Source organism: Muscardinus avellanarius, assembly GCF_963383645.1.
Source record: "Muscardinus avellanarius genome assembly, chromosome: 2".
Taxonomy (NCBI): domain Eukaryota; kingdom Metazoa; phylum Chordata; class Mammalia; order Rodentia; family Gliridae; genus Muscardinus; species Muscardinus avellanarius.
In genome coordinates, this window is record NC_137787.1 from 47,850,268 (window position 1) to 47,872,898 (window position 22,631).

The following is a 22,631-nucleotide window of genomic DNA, read 5'->3' on the forward strand; positions in this document are numbered from 1 at the left end:
CAAAGACATTTGATACTTATTTCATAACTAATTCTCCCTGTCTCCCATCATTCTCCATATACCACCCAAATGGCAAAGGTCTTCTAAAAGTAAAAACACTGCTAATCATGTTTATGATCCTCATTAAAAAATTTTCATTGTAAATGGATAACCCATTTCTAATACACACAATGGTACTTTGAAAAATATTCTGCTGATGAATCATTGCCAAAGGCAACAAATACTATTGTCTTTTTCTTAGAAATAAGATGCTATTGACTCATTGACACTGGATCAGACACTGGGATTTGTTTTTCCCTTTTTAACAGAGGATTTTCACAGATCTGGTCACACTTGTTTGCATCATTGCTGGGGATGTTGCAAGTAATTTGAGAAATGGTGGCAGGGGTAAGAATCTAAGTTGCATTTGGAGTCTTCAATCTCGACCAGGTGTGTTCTTGTTTATGGACAATGTAAACAGATAAAACAGCAGATACATAATTGTTGCTTTTAGGAAAACTTCATGTAATCATTTGCAAATGAACCAGAACTAATCATACCTGACGGGGGCATAGGAACTGACCACACTCCCCATCAAAGGCAACCAAACAGCCTTTGCTATCTTTTTCCATCTTAAATTTCTCCACATCAGAATTTTCTAGTGCCAGTATGTGTGTGCTTGGTGACTATTTAATGGTATACAGGGTATACAGGTATAATTGAAAGGGGTCATCATAATTTAGGTCAGTCAGTATTTTGGTGGCCTGGTTTGAAAGCCCCAACATAATTTTCTAATCTGACATAGGAACATACTTTCCCATTGAAATATACAGTTAAAATCATAAACTAAAAGGAATATCTATATATGCACAAAACAGGGGCTAGGGAGAATAAAAATAAACCTAATACTCCAGGGATGGTGACTCACACCTGTAATCCCAATACTTAAAATGTTGAGACAGGAGGATTGCAAGTTCAAGACCATTTTCAGCAACCTAGGAAGACCCTGTGTCAAAAAAAAAAAAGAAAAAAAAAAGACAAAGAACTGGGGGTGGAGGATGGAGGTAGAATGCCTCTGTTCTCCAAATCCTCAGTATCAAAATAAAAATTAAAATTAAAAAATATTGAGAAAGAGAAGTGAGGGGGAGAGTGCACCAAGCACAGTCTAAACTGTATGGCATTTTCAATATATCCACATAAAAATAAAAATAGAAGAATAAAGTTAAAGAAAAACAAAGAAATCCTGACTTGGCCCCACATATTTCTTATTTTTTGCATGTATCTTGAAATTAATTTCCCTAAATAAATATTAAATCTTGATACTGTGAAAAATATAATACATGAATAGGCTGAATTTATATTATATAAAAGGACAAATATATTTGAAGAATTGGGATAAGAAAATGTGTGTTCAGAGTTGGTAGGTTATAGTGAGTCCAGATAGACTTTGAGGAGAGAATTGATATTGAGAAAAGATATTGCATATATTTTGAGAGAAAGTGACTGCGTAGTCATTTGAGAAGTTTGGAAGACTTTTCAAGGATGACTTTTCAATACTGCAATGTCCAATGCATGCATGCCCGCATGGGTTCAAACTTTTAAAAGTATTTATTTATTTATTTATTTATTTATTTATTTATACTGTCTTAGGCTCATTTATCTCATCTGTTAACTGATGAAGTTTCATTAATTTGTGGTCTGAATAATTAGTCAACAAGCCACTGGCACTTCTGATGTGCTTCCCCACCGATAGGCAGTCAAGGACTTGGATCATCTCTAAGGTCTCTTCCAGCTCCATAATCTGAATTTTCTTTTGAGGAGGTAGTTTTCAAGAAGCTATTTATCCATCGTTCTTTATTGGTGCAAAAATTATTTCAGGCAATTTATTCCCAAATCCTGGCCACATCAACACATTAAGATTGGGCAACAGCACCCTCTAGCCTATGGGCCTTCAGAGAGGCTGGGCTCTGGATTCTATAGAAAAACATTGGGCTTTGTTCATCTGAGCTTTTCTTCATGCACTGAGTTTTCTTATATTTGTTTATGTAATTTATAGACTTCAAAAGTGTTGCTCCCTCTTCAAGTTAAAGGAAACTTTTATTTATTTTAGGCAAATGAATAACAACACCACACCCTAGACCTCTTTTGCTCCATTTTTCTAACATTTCCTGGTGGTTTTAATTTTAAAAACTGACTTTTAGATAGTTTAACCTAAGAAAATAAATTTATAGCAAATATATATATATATATACACACACACACACACACATATCATATACAAAATCACTGAGTATATATATGTATGTATGTATGTATGTATATATATATTATGGTTGTGTGTTTAAAAAAGTAAATGGATATATATATATATATATATATATAATATTAGGTGAAATTATATTGCATTTTCTTATAGCATGTTTGATCTACAAAAATGGCTTTTTTGGGGTATGATTCACCCTCCAAGAAGAGAACCTGGAAATTGAAAGACATATGAGAAGCAGACATTTTTTTCATACACTCTGAAACCCAAGGACCTTTTTACTATATGTGTACATTACCTATTCAAAAAATCAACATTAAAAAACTCAGAGGCCTCTACTACCAATATACACCTCCAGTCCCTTTATTTTATTTTATTTATTTATTTTTGTAGCACTGGGGATTGAACCCAGGGGCATTCTACCTTCGAGCTAACAGGGTCTCACTAGGTAATGAGAATCTCATTACATGCTGAAGCTGTCCTTGAGCTTGAGATCACCCTGTCTCAGCCTCCCAAGTGCTGGAATTATAAGCATGCACCACCACGCCCAGCTCAGTGCCTTTATTATATAATATATATTTGTTTGTTTGTTTTGAAACAAAATATCACTAGTTTTCTGAGAGTGTTCCTAAGTCTTGAACCGGCAATCCTCCTGTCTCAGCCTCCCAAGTACTGGGACCAGAGGTATGCACCACCATAACCAGCAATTATTTTAAGAGGAGAAAAAATAAAAATATGTGGTTATAAAATTTTTTGGACTGACTTATTCTCTCCTCTTCACACATTTTCCTTTCCTCTTCTCACCTTCTCTGCCAGAGTTGTTTATTAAATTTGTGATATTCATTATTTTCAAACTTTTGGCAAAGTTTTAGGACTGTATCTTAAATATATCACCCAATGATGGAAGTATTTACATGCAAGGGGTTTATCGTACCATTATTTTAGAATAATGAGAAATGTATCAACATAGGGAATTATAAAAATAAAATATGATGCATTCATCTGTTGAAATACTATGTAGGTATGAAAACTCTACTAATATAAACATTTTTACAATATGAGAAAAGAGTTTAGAATATAATATATAATTTTGTAATATGATGAGTAAAGATTTTTAAACTTGAATTCTCTGCTTGTTCTTTTCTGCAATGAAAGGACTCATTTCTAGGAAGAGTGATCTTTACTAATTGATTTGAATTGTTTTTTGTTTGTTTGTTTTTTGGTGGTACTGTGGTTCCTGGAAACCCTTCTACCTCCGGGCTACACTCCCAGAGCTATTTTATATTTTTATTTGGAAACAGGGTCTCTTAAGCTAGAGAGGCTGGCTTCGAACCTGCGCGATCCTCCTGTCTCCGCCTCCAAAGCACGGGGATTACAAGCATGTGCCACCACGCCTGGCTTGAATTGTTTTTTTAGTGAGACACTATGGTTCTTTCTAATGAGCATTGACAGTTATTACAAGGAACCCTAAAGAAGTGTCCAGGGCAAAAAAGAGCAGAGGAAACAAGGATGGTAGGAAAAGAAGGCAAAATATGTACGGAATCTGGGCACCAGGGCTCCCCACAATCTGTTCTCTGGGGAAACCTTTTTTCTATTGCTTCACTGATTTGTAGATCATTGTCACCATGAGGACCAGCCCACAGCACAAGACCTCACTCTCTGGCACAGCATGGCTGCCTACACTAGACAACTTGCAATGCTCTTAGGGCACCTAAGAGCCCAAAGAGAATTATTGGTGTGGTGGTGGTATGGAAAAGAGGGGTTAACAAATTAAAAATACTTGAATGGGGAATGGACTGTACTGTTTGATTTGAATACATAATGAAATATATAAAAGGAACCATATCAAATTAATATAGGTAAAATTTTGACCTCTTCCTGTAATCATTTTTCCCCAAGATTTCTATGAGATTTTTTTGACTTTGCTGCTAAATATTACTTTAATGACTAGTCATAGCCTTGATTAATATTCACAGTTAAAACAATTTTTGGTTTTCAGGTACTAAAACTTTTCATTTTTGTGTCCTGAAACTATTTGGGGAATTGCTTTTATGTGTAAATTTTACAATGAAGATTTTAATTGATGATGCACCCCCCTAATTTCCATTTTTTTCTTAACCCATTTCAGTTAGGCTTTCAGAGTTCATACACTAGTGCTATAAATGTTAAGAGGCAGATGTGACAGTGGCAGCTTCCTGATCCCTGAGGCATAAACAAAGGCCATATGTTTTTTGTTTTGTTTTGTTTTTGGTCTTGGCCTTTGAATCTGGTGGCATTCTACCTCTATTTTTATTTATTTATTTATTTTTGTTTTGAAACAGGATCTCGCTAGGTTACTGAGAGTCTCACTATGCTGCTTCGGCAGTTTTTGAACCTTCAATCCTTCTGTCTCAGCTTCCCAAGAAAGTACTGGGATTATAAGCACCACCACATCCGGCTCTATGTGTTGTTAACATTTTTAATAGAGGCCTGTCGAGTCCATATTTTCCTGATATTATTAGTTATCTATTTTGTGCAGTAACCTATATCAATACTGAGCAGCTTAAAACATTGACTATCTCATGAGTTTCTGTGGGGCAGGAACCCAGAATGACTTAGACTGCTGGTTTTCTCTTGGGGTAGTTCACGAGGCTGCAAGCAAGCTGTTAACTGAGTCCATAGATGTCTGAAGGCAGGAGCTGGAGTACCTGCCTCTAAGATGCTGTATTCAGGGGGCAATTACCAGGAGGCCTCAATTCCTCACCATACAGGACCTTTCTGAGAACTGTTCATAATTCAGCAACTAGTTTCCCCAAGAGTGAGTATTCTAAAAGAAACGGAGAGAATAAGAGTTTAATAATCTTTTATATTAGCACAGAAGCAGTGGTGTCTTTTACAACCTAATCTCAGAAGTAGCCTACTATCATTTCTACTGTAGACTACTGCTCCCACAGACCAACTCTGGTACCATGTAGGAGGAGACTAGGTAAGAAAATGAACACCAGGAAGAGCCCTCTTTTAATTGGGAACCATTGAGAGGCTAGATCTCCCTATAATTAACACCATTTTAGCACACTTAGATGTCCCAAATCTGGACCATGTGTGATGGTTCATGCCTGTAATCCTAGTACTTATGAAGCTGAAACAGAAGAATCACAATTTGAGGCCATCCTCAGCAACTAAATGTCCCAAATCTGGAGAGATTTGTTTTTTGTAACTTTTGGGTTTTCTCAGTTTACCTCTTAGGTAGATAACTCTAAGGATATTGATTTAAATGGCGTTCGTGTGTGTGTGTGTGTGTGTGTGTGTGTGTGTGTGTGTGTGTGTGTGTGGTGCTGGGAATCAGACCTGGCCTTGTGCATGGTAAGTATGCACTTTACCACTGAACTATACTCTCAGTCCACAAATAACTTTAAAGAAGGAGGTAGGAGAATTAGAAACAGTGTGAAAACCTGATTTAAAAAAAATATCTATGGAGCCAGATATGGTAGCACATTCTTGGAATTCTAGTACTTTGAGGGCTGCGATAGGAGGATCTCAGGTTTGCAGCCAGTCTCAGTTACTTGGTGAAGCCCTCTGCAACTTAGTGAGTGAGACCCTGTTTCAAAATAAAGGATAATAGATTCAAGATGGAAAATATACATTCAAAAGTACTTGGATTCAGAACACTCAGCTTCTGAGATAACTATACCCAGTCCTTCCCTCCTGAAATCAGTACTAATACTTTATCTGGAAACTGCAGCCTAGGAAAGAAATGTGTAACTCTACCATTTCATCACTTTCTCCTCCTTCTCCTGCCAACTAAATCAGAAAACTAAATCTCTAAGGCTTATTTTGAGTACTCTGATGTAAAAGACACTATCAGGTGGCTATCCAGAAGTTGTTTCTTCTTGCTGCCAGGGCCTTAGTCTTGTTTGGAGTGAGGTGATAGATAGCACTTTTCTTTCCAGCCCTTAATTCCCTCTCTGTGTTTGATTATACATCTAAATCTTTTGGCATTATACATTTATAACTTATGACTTTGCAGCAATTTCCACTGGAGTAGGCAGAATATATATTCCTGCCATACAGTTGTTGAATTTGGCCAGGTAGTTTTTTGGCAAATAAAATGATACTGAGCTTTACATGAACAGAGAATCTGTGTATTTGTGCAATTTTTATCTATTTTCTTAAACATCTCCCATTTATCATGAAAAGAAAACACTGTGAGTGGCCAATAGGGCCAGCAGAAGGACATACGTGAGGCAGACATGAAAGCATACACAACCCAGACATATGCCCAGTCAATCCTGACCAAGTCCAGCAGATTCACAGATGACCTACATTACCATAAATGAGGAACAAACGCTTGTGTTTGTGAACCACTAAGCTGTCGGGTTTGCTTGTTATGGAATTCAGTAATGTAGGTGGCAATCTGCCCAGATCCAGAGGATGAGTCAGAATCGCACTAAACAAAACCTCCTGTTCTTTCCCAGACACTCGACCTCTAGGTTCTCTTGTAGTGGCCAGTTGATCTGGTCTTAGCCATCGAGGACTTCTGGAAATATTTTTGCTTTCCTGAGAAAAGCTCTTGTAGGATCTAGATGTGGTCCCTTTTCTTCCTTGCTTGAAAATCCAACCTCTATCTTGAGCCTGTAACTTGAAGGCACAGAGATGACAATCTTATAGGTAAGAATGAGGGAGCAAATGGAAAGTCTGGGCAGATTGTATGTTTTACTAGTTGGTCAACATTTGCAACTACCTACCTCTAGACTTCATAATGAGTCAGGTTTTCTGTTTCTTAGTTCTCAAAGTGTTCCTAACCTGATGTAGGTAACTAGGGTAGTCACCCTAGTTACTATAATGTCTGAGGTGTGAACGCTCTAAGAGAAAAGACAGCCATGCAATTCTGCCTTTTCACATGGACCTAGGAAACCTATCTTCTTACTAGGTTGGCAGAACCTGATGATTTTTGCTGTGCTTCCTCTTTGTCAAAACATATGTAAAAACAATGAAGCAATTTGCTTTTGGTTACCTTTAATAAAATTGTGGTGTGGACTAATTTGGATCTGAAGTACATCCTGGTCAACACTAGAGATTGCTCTGTCAAATGGTGATATTTTTAAAAAGAAAACTGTGCCCATAAGAATGTATCACTACAGGTCTCACTATAATGTATAATTACAGTGAATTAATAAAAGTATAAAAACTGCCAAGCATGGTGGTACATACTTGTAATCCTAGTACTTGGGAGGCTGAGACAGGAGAATCTCAAGTTCCTGGATACCTTCAGCTACTTAGTGAGGCTCTCTGCAACTTACTGAGACCCTGATACAAAACAAAAACAAAAACAAAAAACGGGGCTGAGGGTGTAGCTTGGAGGTAGAATGCCCCTGGGTTCAATCTGCAGTACCACAAAAACGAAAAAATATAAAAACCTATGCATTTATGAATGTATGACTTTGAATCTCACTATGATATATAATTATATTGCACCAATAAAATTCTAAAACAACTAAGCCAACCATTAAGCCATATAATATGAGCATCTCTTAGACAACTGGTATAAATAAGCTGTCAAGCTGTTCAAGAACTGTTTAAGGTGTGGACACCACTGTCTTCTACCTGTACTAGGTGTATGCTAAGCATGAATTTGGAATGTGTGTGGGTTACTACCAGATAAAGGTGGAAATCACCAAGAAAGTACTGCCTATAAGAGCATCTCTTGGTGGAGATACATGAAGAGTCAGGTACATGAACCAGAGAATTTGATGCCTGCAGAGAGTTTCCTGGAAAAACACTCTATGCAATTGAAAACCGTTCACTTTGTGAGAGCAGTATATAAAGGCAAATAAATTGTCTCTGTTCAAATAGGCAATTTAGGCAGTTTTTAAAGCCAGCCTCAATGGAAAGACATAAAACACACTTCCTTAGCTGGAGAAAAGCTGTTCTTGGTCCTGTGCCTCAGCAGTGTTGGAGTGTGTCCCTTCAGTGTTGGAGACAGCAGCCATGGGTGGGGCGCAGCCTCCCAGGCAGCAAGCAGCACAATGGCTGCCTGTCTAGCCAGTGCATCTTCTTTAAACTGTCCAGAAGACCTAACACGGGAGAAGGTCGACAAGGAAAACAAAGAGATAAATGCCATGCACCAAAAAATACTTAATGACATTTTTGTGTCTTTGGTGGAAAATAAGATGCTCCTGATTTCCCTCAGAAACCTCAAAGGTCCATGTCAAGCCCAGCATTCCGATTCCCCTCGCAACCAGCTCTGTGATAATGGTTTGTTGTGTTTGTAAAATTGCAACATCGGGAGCAACAGGAATGTGTTTGGGGAATGCTAAAAACAAGGACAGCCAGCGAGAGTGTCTGGAACACATCATGAGTCAAACACTGAACTTTGGAAGCCTGAATCCTTCAGCAAAGAGTTTGGGAATCAGGAAGTTGACCTAGTTAATTAACTGTAGAATGCTTTAGCATGCATAGTACATGGTGAGATGGCAGGCTGAATTTGGTCTCTAGGCTGCCAGACTACTTTGTATGGCCAGGCCTGGGCCCCAAGGTGTTTAATACTTATTAAATGATTACTCCAGAAGATTGGAAATATGGAGCGACAAGTCTTTAGAGGTTTCTGATGCAGCTAATGTATGGTCTATGTGGGAGTTTTTAAAGTACAGTGCAATCAAGCAGAAATCCTTAAAACTACCCAAGATGGAAATAATGATGAACTCATAGTAAATCAGTTTTTGAAGAAAAGAGATGCTAGGATCCCTCTGGCACATAAAAAGACATAGGAGCAGATACAAGAATTTCTTAAAAAGACATCAGGAGAGCAAGGCCAAAAATCCCCCAGCAGACCATGATCCCATTTGTGATCAGAGCCGGTGTTTAGATAAATCACTAAGATAGCATCTTCATCAAGATTATGGGGATCCAGGAGGGGCTTGGTATAATTTCTCAGAAATATGAGATTTATCTCAGCAGCAACTTTACATAAGGCTCATTATGTATATATCTGTATCAAGAATGTTAAACAATGATGCTAACTTACTCAGGAATTCTGTTATCTGCCATTGGCTCATACCAATTGCAAAGATAGATTGATTACAGGTGAAGAATGTTATCTACCATCCAGTGAAAGATGTCATTGCTATATTGAAAGCCGGTGAATCCAGTTTTGTCCATCCCTAAGGGGTTCAGAGATGTGTTAACCTCTGAATAATGAAAATCCATAGTGGTCAACTGTTCAAACTCTGAGCAGAATTCCAGAGGACTTTGAGAATCATGTCTTTTATCTTTTGTTTTTTAAACTGTACCCAACTTGTGAAGGTACACACTCTGATGTATATTCATAATGTTTACAGGTACTAAGTGTGTATGCATAGTAACTATTTACAGAACATGCATCTTTAGACTATGACTTTTCACCTATTGCAGAATTCTTACTAAGCTCTAAAAACAAAACCTCTTATCAGCTCTGGAACAAACACTTGCAGCAACTCCCCCTCCCAGTAAATTGGTTGAAAGGCTGAGTCAAAATGTGTTTATAACTATTAGGAATCCTCTGTGAAGTTCATTGGGATTATAATTCCTTCCTTCCTTCCTTCCTTCCTTCCTTCCTTCCTTCCTTCCTTTCTCTCTTTCCTCTCTTTCTCCTCCCCCTCCTCCTCTTCCTCCTCCTCCTCCTCCTCCTCCTCCTCCTCCTCCTCCTCCTCCTCCTCCTCCTCCTCCTCCTCCTCTCCTTTTTCACACTGGGAATTGAACCAAGAGGCATTCTACCTCTGGGCTACATCCTCATCCCCTTTTTTTTAAAAAAACATTTTTTATATTGAAACAGGGTCTTGCTAAGCTCCTGAGGGCCTGCGTTGCTGGGGCTGGTCTTGAAATCTGCCACCCTCCTGTCTCAGCCTCCCACGTGCTGGGGTTATAGTCATGTGCACCAAGCCTGGCTGGGGTTTGCTTGGTTTCATGTTTGTCTGAGTGCCCCCTACCCCCGCCCTGTGGGCTTCTGAAGAGCAGTGGAGGAAAGCAGCAGCTGTGAAAGGGTTCATATTGTATTTCATAGAATTGGCATTAGTGGAAATCAACTACTGTACAGCTCCTAGGTTTAGCCATCTTTGGCTAAATGGAGTTTTAATTTAAATAGAATTTTGTTAATTTTTCACTAAGCATTTTAATTAAAGCATTTCATATAATACAATTTTATAAAATATCCTTGTTGTAAAAATATTATGTGAAGCCGGGCACGATGGCGCACACTTGTAATCCCAGCATTTGGGAGGCTGAGACTGGAGGATCGTGGTTTGCAGACAGCCTCAGCTACTTAGTGAGGCCCTTTGCAGCTCACTGAGACCTGGTTTCAAAATAAAGAATAAAAAATAGGGCAGGGGGTGTAGCTCGGAGGTCGAATACCCCTGGGTTCCATCCCCCCCCCAAAAAAATTATGTGGAAGCAAGGGAGAACATAAGAAAGAAAAGAGACCTTACGAATGCAAGGGGAAGGACTAGTAGGGTAGTGCAAGAGGATGAGAGGAGGGAAGACCAGAAGGGCAAAGGAGGCTCCAGGAAGGAAGGAACCAGGCCAAGTTCTGTTATGTGTCTGGTATGCAGTGTCATTATCAATATATAACATGTAGGGAGAGAAGAGGAGGGAAATAGACCAGGTGATGTTGTATGCATATATAAAGATATCACTTTGAATCTCATTCGATGTGTCATTACAATGCACAAATAAAAAAGTGCTATTTTAGATTTTCATTCACCCAATGAGCTCATGTACTGCTGACATTTCCCAGTATTCAGGTATGCACTAGGGCAACCTGACTCTCATTGTGAAACCCTGGCTGGGGGTGGGTGGATATCTGTTATTTGTTATAATTAATAAGAAAACTCTATCACTGGTCCAGAATACTTCGTGTGCATTTTCAGGATAAGATTAATTAAAATGAACCTTAAAAACTAAATGGTCTTTCACATAATTATAAAATTGTCTCCCGAGTTTCCAGGCAAGGGAATTGATGGACAAGATGTGACCTGAACTGTGGATGCCTCCCCACCTGGCTCTGTTTTAAAAATTGTAACACATTTTGTTTAGGAAAGCAAACAAACTTCTAAGTCTGGGTGGGGCATAGACAGATGTACGCAGTGGCTGTAAAGTAAATGAATCTGGGGAACAGGAAGCAGAGGCCCTTCTGTCGAGAGCAAGGTGAATTTTTTTTTCTTTCTTCTTTTTTTTTTTTGTGGTACTGGGGATGGAACCCTTCTACCTCTGGGCTACACTCCCAGACCTATTTTTTATATTTTATTTGGAAACAGAGTCTCTTAAGCCAGCGAGGCTGCTTCGAACCTGCGTGATCCTCTTGTCTCCACCTCCCAAGTGCGGGGATTACAAGCGTGCGCCACCACACCCGGCAAAAAGGCGACAATTTTAAACAGAATCCAGGAGCCTGGGGTTGAAAGACCTGGAGGTTTGGGAACAATGGTAACGGCTGTTCTAGGAGCTATACCCTGCGGTGGAGTGGAGCCTTCCAGAAGCCCAGAAGTAAGGTGAGTGTGGTCCCTACAGGTCTGAGGAAGCTCCTTTCCCTGTACAGCAGCTCCTCCTAGAGTCAGACTTTCTTCTAGAGCCAGACTCTTCCTGGCTCTACAGGAAGAGCCAAGGGAGAAAGCAGCTCTTCCTGCTAGGTCCCCAGCTCCAGGTTCACCTCCGACGTGGGGATATGTCCAGGAGCTCCAATTTCTAGGCATGGAGGAAGATCTAGAGGCTTAAAACCATCATCACCCAAAGGAGAGACCTCCAGTGCTGAGTCCAAAGTGGGAGTCCAAGTCATTTTTCTTGGCTCCATCATGCAATGGAGTAAAAAAATGGAAAAATAAAACCAGCAAAAAGCAAAAGATAAAACCAAGCTCAAAGCCGACAATCTTATCAACTCTTGGGTGACTTGTCTTCTAGAGGGGAAGTCCCCATTGTCAAAGGAGCCACCACTCTCTTGTCCTCAGATATAATTAGTGGGATACTCAAGAGTCTTCAAAGAAGTAGCAGGGCAGGAGAGAGACAGAGGAAAGAGCCACCGCTGTAGAATGGATATTTGCATTCATCACCGAATTCATGTGTTAAAATCCTAACCCATAATGTGAAGGTATTAATGTGTGTGGCCTTGGTAGGTGATTAGATAATAAGGATGGGATCCTTATGAATAAGAATACCTTCATCCAGGCTGGATGAGCCAACCTGGGCTTTCCCCAAGGAAGCAAGCTCTCACCAGACATAGAACCTGCTGGTGGGGGTTGGACTTCCCAGGCTCCCAAACTCTGACAAAAGCAACAGTTGGAGCCCTGGAACCCTAGAAGGCCACTGACAGTATTCCCAGACCTCCAAACAGCAAAATGTGGGAGGCAGAGGCAGCCCGAAGTAGAGGGAGGTCCATGTTCCTCTACCTTGTTGAAATCTGTTATTCTAAAATAGATGAATAAATAAGTCAGAGATAGTCACCAAGAAACGATATTTCTTTGACGATGGTAGAGTAACAATGGTAGAACACCATAATAGGAATATTCACACAATGGTAAATTTAGGGCCAAATTCAAAGAGATTGGGACGAGGGGAAGTCTATACAGACAAAATAAAAAGAGGATTACGTAAGCTATGCTTGAAACAAACTGTAGCTTTTCACATTCACCCTGACTGGGGGTGTTGTGAGCAGGGAATTCTGACTCCATTCCCGCTCTCTGGGTAGGCTGCAGAGATTCAGGCCTCAGTGAACACAGGATCTTCTCTCTTACCCAGAAAGGTGGTTTTTTTCGTTTTTGGAATTTTATTGGTGCAATACAATTATACATCATAGTGAAATTCAAAGCGATACATTCATATATGTACACAAAATCTCTTGGTGTTTCCTTCCCCTCCCTGCTACCCACATTATTTGGTCTGTAGTCTTTGAAGCTGTTTGGTTCCTCTCTTACTGTGCAGGAACACACACACACACACACACACACGCTTTTGGAGATGGCCAGCAGAGTTCTGAGAACTTTGGAGCATCACAATTTGAGTCAAAAAAAGAGCTCCTGATACTGATCACCAGACAGAAGGGAGCTAATGGATGCAGATTTCACAATTACAAGCTGGAATTTCTGAAGGAAAAGATGTTTAAATTTGCTTTCTTTTGTGAACTACGGCATAATATCAATATTTGCATTTAAGTGCTTGCTTTCAAAGCACATATTCATCCTTCCGCCAAAATAGGTAACCACTGAGACCCAGGATTATCAAAACTCAACTAAACAATGTGAGGAACTAGTGCACTTTTATGTCTGATTATTTCATTTTGTAAACCAAGTGCTCTGATCTCTCAAAAGTGTTTTTTTTTTTCTTTTCTTGGCACTGGGGTTTGAACACAGGACCTCTTACATGCTAGACAAGTATACTACCACTGAGCTACATCCCCAGTCCTCCCAAGGAGTTTCTAAGCCAAAGGTTTGCCAAGGATGGAAAACTAAGATTGCCATATCTCTACAATTTATACACATGTCTCATATATTTAGTATGTGTGAGACTAGTGTTTTTGGCATGGGGGACATTGTAAGGGGCTGAGGTCCAGACCCATCACTCTGACATCAAATTTCATTTAGTGGTTACAGAGTAGGAGAGCTTCAAGGAGTCATTTCATCAATTCTACAACTTACAGGAAGGAACTATGGGAACTATGACTCAGAGATTAAGTGGTTTGCTCATGGTTTTTGGAAAACAAAAGCAATTTAAGCAATATAATCATTGGTTCCATCTCTATAATTGAGTAGTTCTTTTGATTCTATTATATTCCCCCCCTTCCCTATAGTATACTACTATGAAATGCGGGTTATTCTATTTTGTTTTTATTCTAAAGTTATTCATCAGTTAAAAGAAATCTACCAATGATCATAAATTCTTCCCAGGGTTTATATATAGTTTAGTGTTTTTAAAATAATACCTTTTATTAAACAGAGCAAACATTGGCTTTGCTTCTGAGCTAATATGGCTTCCAAGAAATAAGATGTCCATTCCCCAGACCCCCAGCATAGCAAAACAAATGAAACAACAAAAATAAATAAGATGAATTATCTAAAGTGATGTTATTTTCCTTTTCCAGTCAACTGGACCTTATTTTTCTAGCTAGAGAATGTTTAAATTAACATATATTTTTACTGTCATCTCAAAATGCTCAGTGTTGGGGACTTCCGGGAAGATGGCGACCGAGAAAAGCGGGGCTTAAGAGTCCCGCTAACAACCAATCTCCATTATCACAAAAAGAGCGCCTTTCATAGCCAGAAAACACCATCACCAGAAAAACAAAAAAACCACCAGGCTCCAGAGAGAAAGTGGACTGAGAACAGAGCTCAGGGCCACAGAGGAGACACACGCGCCCGAGGACGCGGCAGCAGCGCCATACTGCCGGCGGCAGCGGCGAACTCAACGGACGGCTACAGCAAGCCGAGGTGAGCCGATGTGGAACAGCCACGCAGGATCTTTCGGCACAGACAGCATTTAAAGCTCCCAGTGGCTGAGCTCAGCACACACTGCAGGGATTCAGAGTGGAAATCAAAACCAGAGAAGAAAAAATACGCCAGCCTCATGGCCGAGGGCGTGGCAGAGGCGCCATATTGCCACCGGCGGCGGCAGCAGCAGTGAATTCACCGAGTCCAGTACAGCTACATCTACGTACTCAAGAACAGTGAGTCAAATTGCGGGCCACAGAGGAGAAATCCCAGTATTGTGCCTCCTGGGACTTGACCCAGTGAGGGAGTGGTGGTGGCAGAGATATCACACCATAGGAGAGCGTGCAACCTGGCACCCCCCATAGTTTAAAGCAGCCTCTATCGACTCCCTGGGTCGGAGACTCTGTGATACAACCCAGTAAAGGAGTAGTGGGGTCTGAGATAATATAGACTCGAGATCCAGAGCACCTTAAGTGAAGCCATAGTGACCCAAGGGAAGAACCCAGAGAAGGCACAAACCTCCGAAATCATGGGAAAGAGGAATAACACTGGAGTAATGAATGTGCACAACCCCACAACATCAGAACCTGATAAAACAGAAAATCAGAGATTTCTAGAAGATCAAATCAGGAAAATAACTGTAGAAATAATAGAGGTGCTTCGAAAAGAACTCAGAGAGAGCCAAAAAGAGATAAAGGATGCAATTAATGAAGTAAAGGCCTCAATTCAAAGCACAAACAACCGATTAGACCACATGGAGAACAGAATCTCGCTCTTAGAAGATGAGCAATCCAAAAATGAATGCATAGTTTCTAATCTAGAAAAAGATATCCAACAGCAGGAATCTGACATTGAAGAAATATGGGCCCATCTTAAGAGAGCTAACCTAAGAATAATTGGAATAGAGGAGGGAAAAGAAAGTGATACCAAAGGGATCAACAATCTCTTCAAGGAAGTAATAGCAGAAAATTTTCCAAATATAGAGCAAGAGGTTGATACACAGATCCAGGAAACTTATAGAACTCCCTTTAGACAGGATCGGAGAAGAGGATCCTCACGCCATATAATTGTCAAAATGACCAATGTGGAAGCCAAGCAGAGAATCTTAAAGGCAACAAAAACAAAGGGCCAAGTGACATTCAGAGGCAAACCAATTAGAATCACTCCAGACTTCCCAAACCAAGTCATGAGAGCCAGAAGGGCTTGGAGTAACATATTCCAAACTCTGAAAGAAAACAACTTCCAGCCAAAAATTTCCTATCCAGCAAAACTTTCTATCAAATTAGATGGAGAAATAAGAAGCTTCCATGACAAACAGAAACTGAAGGAATTTATGTCTTCAAAACCAGCACTAGAGAAAATACTCAAAGAGATTAACTACAAAGAAGAAATAGGTAACACACACCAGAACCAGAGAAACAAGATTTTCCATCCAACAGACAACTAAGATTGGTTATCTGTGGAGATTCATTATTTATGTTAGTCTTTTACCTATCTCTAAGTTGTATTGTTTGCCTTTATTGTTGTTAATTTTTAGGATTTCTAGTTGGAATATTAATATACCTTCAGATATAGCATTTGGAAATATTTTGTCCAATTCTGTTAGTAACTTTTAACTCTGTTTACATTGTCTTTGGATATACAATATTTTCTTTTATTTTTTAGGGAGTTTGTATATTCTTCTGTTGCCTGTGCCATTGAAATCATATCCAAGAAATCACTGCCAATTTCAATGTTGTGAGGTTTTGTGACCCAGATTTTCTCCTAAATGTTTATAGTCTTAAGATTTATATTTAGGTCTTTTATCTAGTTTGAGTTAATACTTGTATGTGGGATTAGGTAAGGGTCCAATTTTATTCTTTTCCATGTAATTATTATTTTTCAACAATATTTAGTTAAAAGATTATTATTTCCACCACCAAATCTTTGTGGAAACCTTGTCAAAAATAACTTGACAATATAGGGAAGAAGTTAGCTCTGGGCTTGTATTTGACTCCAATGGTCTATATATCTGCCTTTAGAACTGTACTACACTGTTTCAATTATTGTAGCTTTATATGGTTTGAAATCAGAAAATATATATCTGCTAGCTTTGTTCTTTTTCAAGATCGTTTTGGGTATCTAGAATTCATATTCCATATTAGGATAGATTTTTTTTCTGAAAAATAAATATATAAATATATGATAGTTTCACCTAAAAAAACAGAAAAAAATATGCTCTGGTAAGAAAGAAAGCAAAAAGAAATACTGAAATGTTATCTTTGAGTCATCAAACGCTTGGTATCAGACAAATGAAACTGTTATGTGAGATTATAATTTTTAATTTTGGATAAATTGCTATAATACTGGATGTCAACCACTAGGCCAAGCATGGGAAGGAGGGATGGGGAGAGAATGGGGTGGGGATCGGGTGGGGGCTGACTGGGCGATGTGTGCATGTATGTTTGCAAAAGTTTGTATCCCACTATGATGTATGAATACAGTGCACCAATAAAATAAAATTAAAAAAAATAAAAATAAAAAAAAGTTATATATCTAAAAGGGTAAAAAAAAAAATGCTCAGTGTTTCAAAGCTTTTCAGTGGGTTAAAAGCTTTAAGACACCATTCAAATGGAGGCACTGCAGTTGATGAAGACTCCTAGGAAAGGAAGAAGAAAGGTGAAGAGGGGAAGTAGAGTATCATTATTCTGAAGTATTATCCTAGAGAGGATGGTAAACAGTTCTCACGTCCCCTGAGAGCGAGCTCCGGATCTGCAGCGAGGCAGGAGCGCCCAGAATGCCGAACACAAGAACTTCACCTTTGTACAAATGGCTCCCCACCACCCCACCGTGCTCGTCCACTCTGCCCTACCACCTGCCTCTTTGGGACACTTTTTTCTTTTATTTACCTAACATACTTTTTGTTTGTGTGTGTGTGTGTGTGTGTGTGTGTGTGTGTGTGTGTGTGTGTGATACTGAGGATGGAACTCCTGGGGCATTCGACCTCCGAGCTACACCCCCAGCCCTATTTTTTATTCTTTGAAACAGGGTCTCACTGAGTTACATAGGGTCTCACTAAGTAGTATCTGAGGCTGTCCTTAAGGCCAGATCCTCGTCTCAGCCTCCCAAATGCTGGGATTATAAGCATGTGCCACCACACCTGGCTCTACTTTTATTCTTAATTGACACAGTAATTGTATATACTTACCAGCTACAGTGGGACATTCCAATATAGTATACAACATGCAATTATCAAGTCCAGGTAATTGGCATATCTGTCAGACATTTATTATTTGTGTTGAGAACATTAAAAAAATTCTCCCTACTCACTTTTTTGTTGTAAACCAGTTACCCTGCAGTGCTACAAATAAGCTAGTCTTCCTATCCAAATGCTAACTAGCTATTATAAGGGATAATCTTATTCTTGATGGAAGGGAATGATTTTATTCTAGGTGGGTATAGAATTTGGAATTTGACAGGCAGGTTTCTTTTGTCTTGGCTCTTCTGATAGCACAGTGATCCAGGTAGAATTTACATAATCCCTTTGGGGTCCATTTCTTCCTTTGTCAAATTGGGATAACACCTGACATGGAATTGCAGACAAAGTGTGCTGTGTGAAATGCATGACGCATAGGCAGGGTTAGCCTGTGGTCCAGTCACTGGTGGGTTGGGATTATCTGTTTCCTGAATTATAGGCACAAGAGTGAGAACACTACTAAGTTTAACAGGTTCATGCCTTGGTACAAGAACAGTGAGAAAGGAGAGAAGTAGCGAGTTCATCAACTGTGATGGAACATTTCCCGTGGGAAAAATCAGGAGGACTGCAAATAGATCTGGGCAGAAATCCAGGTTTTAAGGAACTGAGCAGCCATGTCCCTTACCTGAATAGTTTGCTTAAAAAAAAAAAAAAGGCTTTTAGAATTAAAGGAGGAATTAAAATAACCCCCCAATAAGCCTATTAGGCTTTGGTGTAATGAAGTAATTAAATCCATATTTGCCAAGTTATTTTTTAGGTTACACAATAATTGCTACTTCAGAAAGACATGTCCCAAGTTTACTTTAGGTCAATTGAATTTTAAGTATAAGGACTTTTATGCATAACTGCCAATAAGTATTTCTTGAACTTGGGTATTATGTCAGTACCTAAATATGGCAAAAAGGTAAAATTTATGTATGACTATGCCAATAAGTCCTACAGCCCCTAGGAAGAAGGCAAAGAGCTGACAAGGCCAAAATGAAATGGCACAAACTTTTAGTGATAAGTTCCAAGTTAATCTGATCAAGTGTAGGTCTGTATTGTCCAAAATGGCAGCCCCTGGACACATGGCTACTGAGCACTATGTAAGCATGGCTGGTTCAAGTGGAGATGGGCTATCAGTGTAAAGCATACACTAAATTTTGAAGACTTGGTATGGAAAAAAATGTAAAACATCACAGTGAATACTTTAAACACTGGTTACATGTTGAAATAGTGTTGTAGGTACATGGGGTCATTAGCATTAATTTGGGGGTTTAATAAAATATATGAGCATTACTTTCATTTGATTATTTTAACTACTAGAAAAACTGGCCCTAGGACTTGTATTATACAATTGAATATTCTAGATACAACACCAATTATACAATTTTTTCTTCTCCCTTGGGTACTAAGGATTGGACTTGGGAATTTACCTGAGCCATACCCCCAGCACTTTTAAAAAAATTACTGAAACAGGGGCTTGCCAAGTTGTTGAGGCTGGCCTTGAACTTGCGAGATGAAGATATAGATTGAGACTAAAGAATGGCAATAGGAGCTACATGAACTTTTTCCTCCACACAATCATAATTGGGAAAAAAATTACTTTAAAAAACCATTTAAAGTCTCCAGAAATTTTCCTAAGGGCACCTACTGAATAAAGAAAATTTACTGAGTAAAATCTAGTAAGTCTGTGGAATACCTGTATGTGTCTCTCTCAAGCCATAAGCTGCCCGCACCTTCCAACCCAACTCCATGTGATGGGTGCTGTTCTGGGCTGGGATGGCTAAGAAGACAGCTCATTCTCTCTCCCCTCAGCTCCCAAGGGTAGGCTTCAGGCATTTCTTCTTATGCCAGGTCCACGTTGTGGAATTAAATTCCAGGCTGAGAGGTCAGGTCTCTCTTCACCAAGCTTACACTCTTATTACACTCTTAAGAGTACAGCTTCTGCCCTAAAGGTAGGCTGAGAATACTGGAGGCCTGTTTGCCTTCGTCCCACTGTCCTCATAGGGCAGAATTTCAATGCCAGGAGACAAGAACAGAGCTTCTGCTTCTGCTGTTTGGGAAGCAGGGGTCAGAGACGTGGGCCTTTGTACCTGCCCAGTTTTGGAGCAGTGGTTGACATTACACCAGGGAAAAGCAGCAGTTCCTTAAGATTAGAGAATATTGACATTATTTGAAATACAGTTCAGGGGAAGTTCAAGTCTCAGGGTGTTTTTATAACAATGGAATTTTTGTGGTAAGCAATTAAAAGGAGGCTGGGAGATTTGGTTCTAAACATGAATTTTGGAAGGACACAAACATTCCATCTATAAACACTAAAAAGCCATTTGTAACAATTTTCTAAGTATTCATTGAGATGTATTTTTAATTGTATACGTGTTTTTTTTTATTGTGGTACTGAGGAGTGAACCCAGGAGTATTCGACCTCCAAGCTATACCTTCAGCCCTATTTTTATTTTGAACAGGGCCTCACTAAGTAGCTAAGGCTGGGCATAAACCTGGATCCTCCTGTCTCAGCTTCCCAAGACTGGGATTACAAGTGTGCACCACCATGCCTGGCTTTACCTTTACTGTTTTTATGTGAACTTTAAAAGAAATTCTACAAAAGTATTATCAGGAAAATGGGAAACTCAACTTGTCAAGTAATTAAGATACCACAACTTTACTCTGTTAATGCAAAATAGGGTGTTGCTTTTACACTACCAATTGAACTTTAAGGCAGACGATTTGGATTTACTGTAATTTTTTTCCTTTTTTATGGTACTAGGGATTGAACCAAAAAGCTATTCTACCTCTCAGGTATTACCTCAAGCTGATTTTACTTTTATTTGGAAACAGGGTCTTGTTAAGTTGCTGAGATCCCTGCTAAGTTGCTGAGGCTGCCTTTACACCCTTGGACCTCCGGTCTCATCCTCTCCAGTAACTGAGATTACAGGAGTTCACTACCACACCCAGCGACCTTGATTTAAATTTACAATTGCTCTCATTTTAGGCTGCACATATTATTATATGCTAGCCATGGCAGGGTCTGTGGGACAACACACAATCAAGTTACCGTTTTTTATTCTTTACTTTGAAATAGGGTCTTACTAAGTAGCTGAGACTGGTTGTGAACCTATGATCCTCCTGTCTCAGCCTCCCAAGTACTGGGATTACAAGCATGCACTACCACACCCAGCAGTATTACCAGTTCTTAAAAAATAAAGCCTGTTAATATTTGATATTTTATTTTAATAACAGAAACATTAAAAAATATATCTGAAGCATCAATATACAATAAAACACAAAGTGCAAGATTCCCAGCCCACCCCATCTCCAGGGCCTAAAGAGCAGCCATCCAGCTGTAGTCTACTTTCCTGAATTTTCTCAGTTCTTTTTCCTCGGATTTTGACAACTGATGTATGATGTCTTCTCCCACCTCTGTGTTATCTGTAATCTGGACCTTTTCAGTAAAGGCATTTTCTTCATCTGAATCATCACTTTCCTTTTCTTCTTCCATGTCTACATCATCAGGAACTTCTTCAGCACTTTAACAATAACAGAATAAAATATAAACAACACTAAGAGTTGTTCTAAAAATAACTTTCTGATTCAAGATCCCTACACAGAAATATAATCAAAGCAAATGAAAAAATCTTAGTGAGTTTATTTTTAAAATTATAGTTTATTGTAAAAAGCTGGTGAATTTATAAAAAGTACAAATTTAATTTATATACCAAGTCCTCACACACACATACAAAATATCTCTCTTCTGAATTATTTTCAACGTATTTTACTTGACTCAATAATCCTTTGTCCTGAATTATATCTTTTCCTTGGTGCTAGGGATTGAAACTGGGAGCATTTTACATCTGAGCAATACCCCAACCTTTTTAAATTTTTATTTGGAAACAGGGTCTCACTAAGTTGCTGAGGCTGTCCTCAAACTTTCAATCCTTCTGTGTCAGCCTCCAACTCCCTTACAGGCATGTACCACTATGCTCAGCTCCCTAACTACATTTTAGAGCCAAAATTAAGATTAATGACTGGACGACTATTCTAATAAAGGAAAACACAATCCACTATGCTTCCTCAAATGGATTTGAGTATAAAATAACTTTTATTTTTGGTATTGGAGATGGAACCCAGGGTATTCTACACTTCAAGCTACACCCCTAGGGTTTTTTGTTTTTTATTTCGAAATAGAGTCTTACTAAGTTACTGTGTGCTGGCTTCATACCTGTGATCTTCCTGTCTCAGTCTCCCATGTTCTGTGATTATAGGCATTAGAAACACGTTATGTTTCTACTTTTTGGTACTGGTGATTGAACTCAGGGAGTTCCACCTCTGAGCCACATTCCCAGAGTCTCTCTAGGTTGCTGAGTATCACTATATTGTCAAGGCTAACCTCGAACTTGTGATCCTCCTGTCTCAGCCTCCCAGTGCTGGGATTACAAGCGTGCACCACCACGCCTGGCTGTTATAAACGTTATTTTAAGAAATACTTTACCTTTTAGTCTCCTTAGACAGCAATAGTGAATTCACAAACATGGAGCAGAGAAAAGCAGCAGATGGCAGTACGTGGGCTGGAGTGTGAAGCAGCTAGGGCAAAAGCCAGAGAAACAGGTTTCACTTACAAGATCATCCTTTGGCAAAATCTATTGTTTTTAGTGTCCTCAGTACCTTTTAAGTGTCAAGAATAAAACAAAAAAGGTGTTTCCACAGAAAGACCAAGAAAAAAATATTTCTGCCTTCCAAAACTTAGGCAGAT

General features: G+C 39.2%; 1 protein-coding gene across 1 annotated transcript in view; it reads right to left on the minus strand.

Annotated features, from left to right (window-relative positions):
* Nucleotides 1-21,203: 21,203 nt before the first annotated feature.
* Nucleotides 21,204-22,631, minus strand: part of WDR75 (WD repeat domain 75) — a gene marked incomplete at both ends in the record, with an annotated part of 29,381 nt that continues 27,953 nt past the window's right edge. Inside the window, 2 exons of the mRNA XM_080690129.1 lie at nt 21,204-21,408; nt 22,371-22,462. Coding sequence (XP_080546255.1) covers nt 21,204-21,408; nt 22,371-22,462 — 297 coding nt within the window. The remainder of the gene's footprint in view (nt 21,409-22,370; nt 22,463-22,631) is intronic.